Source organism: Eutrema salsugineum, unplaced genomic scaffold (assembly GCF_000478725.1).
Source record: "Eutrema salsugineum unplaced genomic scaffold, Eutsalg1_0 scaffold_3, whole genome shotgun sequence".
Classification (NCBI taxonomy): domain Eukaryota; kingdom Viridiplantae; phylum Streptophyta; class Magnoliopsida; order Brassicales; family Brassicaceae; genus Eutrema; species Eutrema salsugineum.
The window spans coordinates 9,307,773-9,311,996 of NW_006256756.1; the positions used below are offsets into that span (position 1 = coordinate 9,307,773).

Here is a 4,224-nt window from a genome sequence, read left to right on the forward strand (position 1 = left end):
TTACACTATATGAGCCCGAGACAAATATAATTAAGCTATAAAAACGCTAGTATTAACTTTGATTGCATTAGATTCATGATCAAGAAGTTATAAAGCAACAAACAATACATTATTATTTTTTTTTAACAAAACAAAACAATACATTATTGATCAGTTATAATATGTTTAGAGAAAAACATATAGCTCACACTTAATCAGTTACTAGAAGAAGTATCAATTTTTATAATTATAGCAACAACATTGTGGAAACTTTCCACCTCTTGTTGAATCACACTGTCCTCCGTCGTAATGTTTACTTATGCAGTCATTGTAACATTTCATATTTCCGTAAAATCTCATACATGGCCCAATGCAATTGTAACTTGCTTGATCGATTGCTGCTAATATATAACCCAATTACTATAATATAAGACGTTCGATGAAAAAACATTATATATAAATACAAAATGGTTAATGGTTATCAATTCAATATATTATAAAAAAATGTTTAACTGGTTATTGCAAGCTTTAACAAATAATAAGAACTTTAACAAAAAAAAACAGTAATAAGAAAATTGCAAAATTGGTGATACAGAGAAAAAAGTTACAGATATTTACCCGGTTTGGCCAAAATGTTGACGTTAGATGACGAAATTGTCAATATTAAGACAAAGAAAAATCTTACAGATGTTTTTGTAAAATCCATTTTATTTATCTTTCACTAGTAAGTTCTATAGAAAAATATGTTTGTTATGATTTTGTATACCTTTAACAAAACTCTATTTATATGATTTGGGTAAAAATCAATTTGAAACCTAATCTTTCTTTTTTAGTTTTACCATAAATGAATATTTTATATCTGTTCATACAAGAAGAGGGTTCGGGTCAACTGACCATGTATAAAAATTAAAATTCTACAGTAATTATATAAAATTACTTAAATAGACCCAGGAATATATTCAGTTTGACCCTCTTTCCCTTTTTGATTATATTTTCCTTTAATAAAAAAATAGAAAGGAAATTTTTTTATTCAAATGAAGCTAGTTTTTGTTTTTATCTATATATTAATAACTAGAGTTTGACCGATATTACGCATTGGTTATATTTATAAAAATTTTACTGTATGCAAAATATCTGTTTTATATGCTCTTTATTAATTGTTTTTTTTTAATTTGTTACAATACTGGTTTCTTTTGTTTAAAAAAAATATTTATGGGGATTATTGGGAGGTTGATTCATGAAGATTTTTAGAGTTTAAGGTTTTTGGTTTTTGATTTGTGGATTTTTACATTCTTAATAGATTCCACTGTTATTTATTTACAGATTATAATATTCTTTAAAAATCTATTGTTATTGGTTTGATAATTTTTATAATCCAATCAAAATCTATTAATATTCAAAAAGTTTGAACTTTAATGATTCTATAATTCTGTTAAAATCTAGTATTATTGGGATAAAATTTTTTATAATATAACTCATAAATTATGATTTTTAAAATATTATCTATATCTCTTGGATTCACAAAGTCTCTCATATTAAAAATATTTTATGGATTGCTTAAATCCACAAAACTGTTTACAAGTTTTACAAATTACAAAAATTTTTTTGAAGATTTGACAAATCCCATAACTTTTAAAATCAATTAAAATCTTTATAAATCCAACTCCCAATAACCCCCTCCCTCTTTATGTTATACTTTTTAGTAAAAATTGTAAGTTACTGATTTTATTATGTTGTAGTACAAATTTTATTTACTTACTTTATTTATTTTCAGATATTTTAATCTTATTAAAGTCATAATTAGAAGTCTGAACATAATTTATATATGCAAACTTAGTTAAATAGACATCAGTTGTACGAATATTTTCTCTTTTTTTTCAGTTGTTACCTCTCACATTAAAAAATCTAGGAGGTTTAACATATCCTTAAACTTATATTTCTCTCTTTAGACGCCTAATCATCAACGTTAGGAATCCGCTTATATTTTTCTTTCACTCCACTTCTTTTTTTTTCTCATCTAAACCAATCATTTTTTTTAAGAACGTACTGATTACATCTTCATTCTATCATTTCTCAAATCTTCTTTTTTCTTTGTCTCACACATCAATGTGTCGTAAATCATAAATTGAATACAAATTTAGGTCTAAACAGCTTAGTTATACTAAATAACCCAAACTCCAAACCCTACAAAACCTAGAATAATCTTACTTAAATAAATAAAAGATAATAATAATAAAATATTTCGCTGCATAAATACACATTCATAAATAAATAAAAAATGCACATGTAAACATAAGGAATAAATCAAAGGTTTTTTGGTTTTGTTTTTCCTCATGGTATCAAAGTAGAGATCTAAATGAAGACCCTACAAATTTTCTCTGCTTCGCTGCCACCGTTTTATTTTTCTCGAGACTTTGCTTTTGTTTCTTGCATTTTATATAGATTCGTTCTTCATTCTCACTTGCCATTTGGTTTATAAGAAACTATATTAGAATCCACATATATGCGAGTTTCTAATTATACATTTAATACCTATATAATATACATGTTTATAATTAAATTTTGATAATTATGAAAAAATTAAAATATCTATAAAAATAAAATTTATGATAAATTATAAATTTTAAATTTAAATTCAGTATTTATTTTTATTTAGTAACTTTAACTTTTACGACTTTGTTTTTCCAAACTTAAATTTTTTTCAAACTTAAATTGTTTTTTTAGTAATCGGTTTTCTAACTTTGGTTTCAATTATTACTATTTGATTTTTCTTATTTTTATTAAATTTAGCTTTTCTGAAAAACTTTAATTTTTAGTTTTCTATTTTTTTAGTAACATTATTTTTTTAGATGAAGAATCAATTATATATTTAGTTTTTTATATCTTTGTTTAATTATTTTTTGCTTTTAGGATCGATTTACATGTTTTGTTTTTTATTTATTTAATAAATTTACCTTTTAGAATTAAAAATTAATTATAAATTTTACTTTTTATCGTTAATATTATTATATAAAAGAGAATCTCTCAACGTAGATGTGACATATAAAATTTTTATAATTCATTAGATCGTGACATTTGTTTTTTGTCGACAGCTTAGTTACTTAGAACGGCTCAGTAATCCAAACCGGTGTTACCGAATTAACATATATAACATCATGAAGGTAGATCCTGATATTTATCACGGTTAATAAGATGTTGACATATGTAAATATAATAATATTAATTTTCTATTTTTAGTTATTTTTTAAATGAAAAAATAAAAAATGTCAAATGGTTTATACCAACTAGAAAAAGTAAAGTAAGTAAAAAACAAAAACTACCATAAAATTATGTTTTGGAATCTTGATATTTATTTAAAGAGATTGTTTATCAGAATTATGAATAATATGAATCAATTTGTAATTTATTAACTGTAAATCATAAAACACAGATTGTAAATGATGGAATTTTAGTTAAGATTCTAATTATATGGATCATAACTACGAGGGTAATCAATTTTAAAGTATAAAAAATTCTTATTTTTCTAATCTTATATATAATAGATGTGTACAACATAAAAAACTTTTTAGGTTTACCCCTAGGGATGAACCCTTTTATACACCCTCTCTTATTTTAAACAATAAGAATATGATATTTAATATTGAAGTAAATTCAACAAATAAAAAAAATTAAAATATAAATTCATTAAGAAGAAAACAAATAAAACTCAATCCTAAACTTTAAATAAAACAAAAGCTTAATAATTTATATTCTTAATTTGTTGATTTATTTATTTAAAATTTTTAATTGATGAACATCCTAAAATAAAATGATTTTTTTCTATACTTAAATTTAAAATTTTGAAAATAGCACAAATAACTATGTAAAATACTTGTTTCAGTATCTAAAATATATATAAAATAAAACTAAACATTATGATTGAGTTCACTATTTTCTTTAAGAAATATTTACATGTAATATTAAATATCATAATCTTATTGGTTAAAATAAGAGAGAATGAATAAAATGGTTCATTCATAAGGGTGAAGTGAACCAAGAATTGTTCCACTAACAAACCTAAGGGTTAGTAATGGGTTTGACCCATTTACAATTAAGGATTAGGTTTCATTCACATACATATATTACTTTCAAAGAATAATAATTCTCTCGCCATTATTAGCAATATAAACAGAGAGATTAAGTTCACGTGAAACCCTAATTCACTAAGAAACAAGTCCATATCATGAACTTAAGTTTGGGATTTGA

At 23.1% G+C, this 4,224-nt stretch overlaps 1 protein-coding gene across 1 annotated transcript; it reads right to left on the reverse strand.

The window, feature by feature from the left end:
- Positions 1–213: 213 nt before the first annotated feature.
- Positions 214–685, reverse strand: LOC18014564 (putative defensin-like protein 62). Its single transcript, XM_006397122.1, has 2 exons — positions 598–685; positions 214–377 (listed from the first exon to the last, which is right to left on the reverse strand). The coding sequence occupies exons 1-2, from the start codon at positions 683–685 to the stop codon at positions 214–216; spliced, it is 252 nt and encodes an 83-aa protein (XP_006397185.1).
- Between the last annotated feature and the right edge of the window lie 3,539 nt (positions 686–4,224).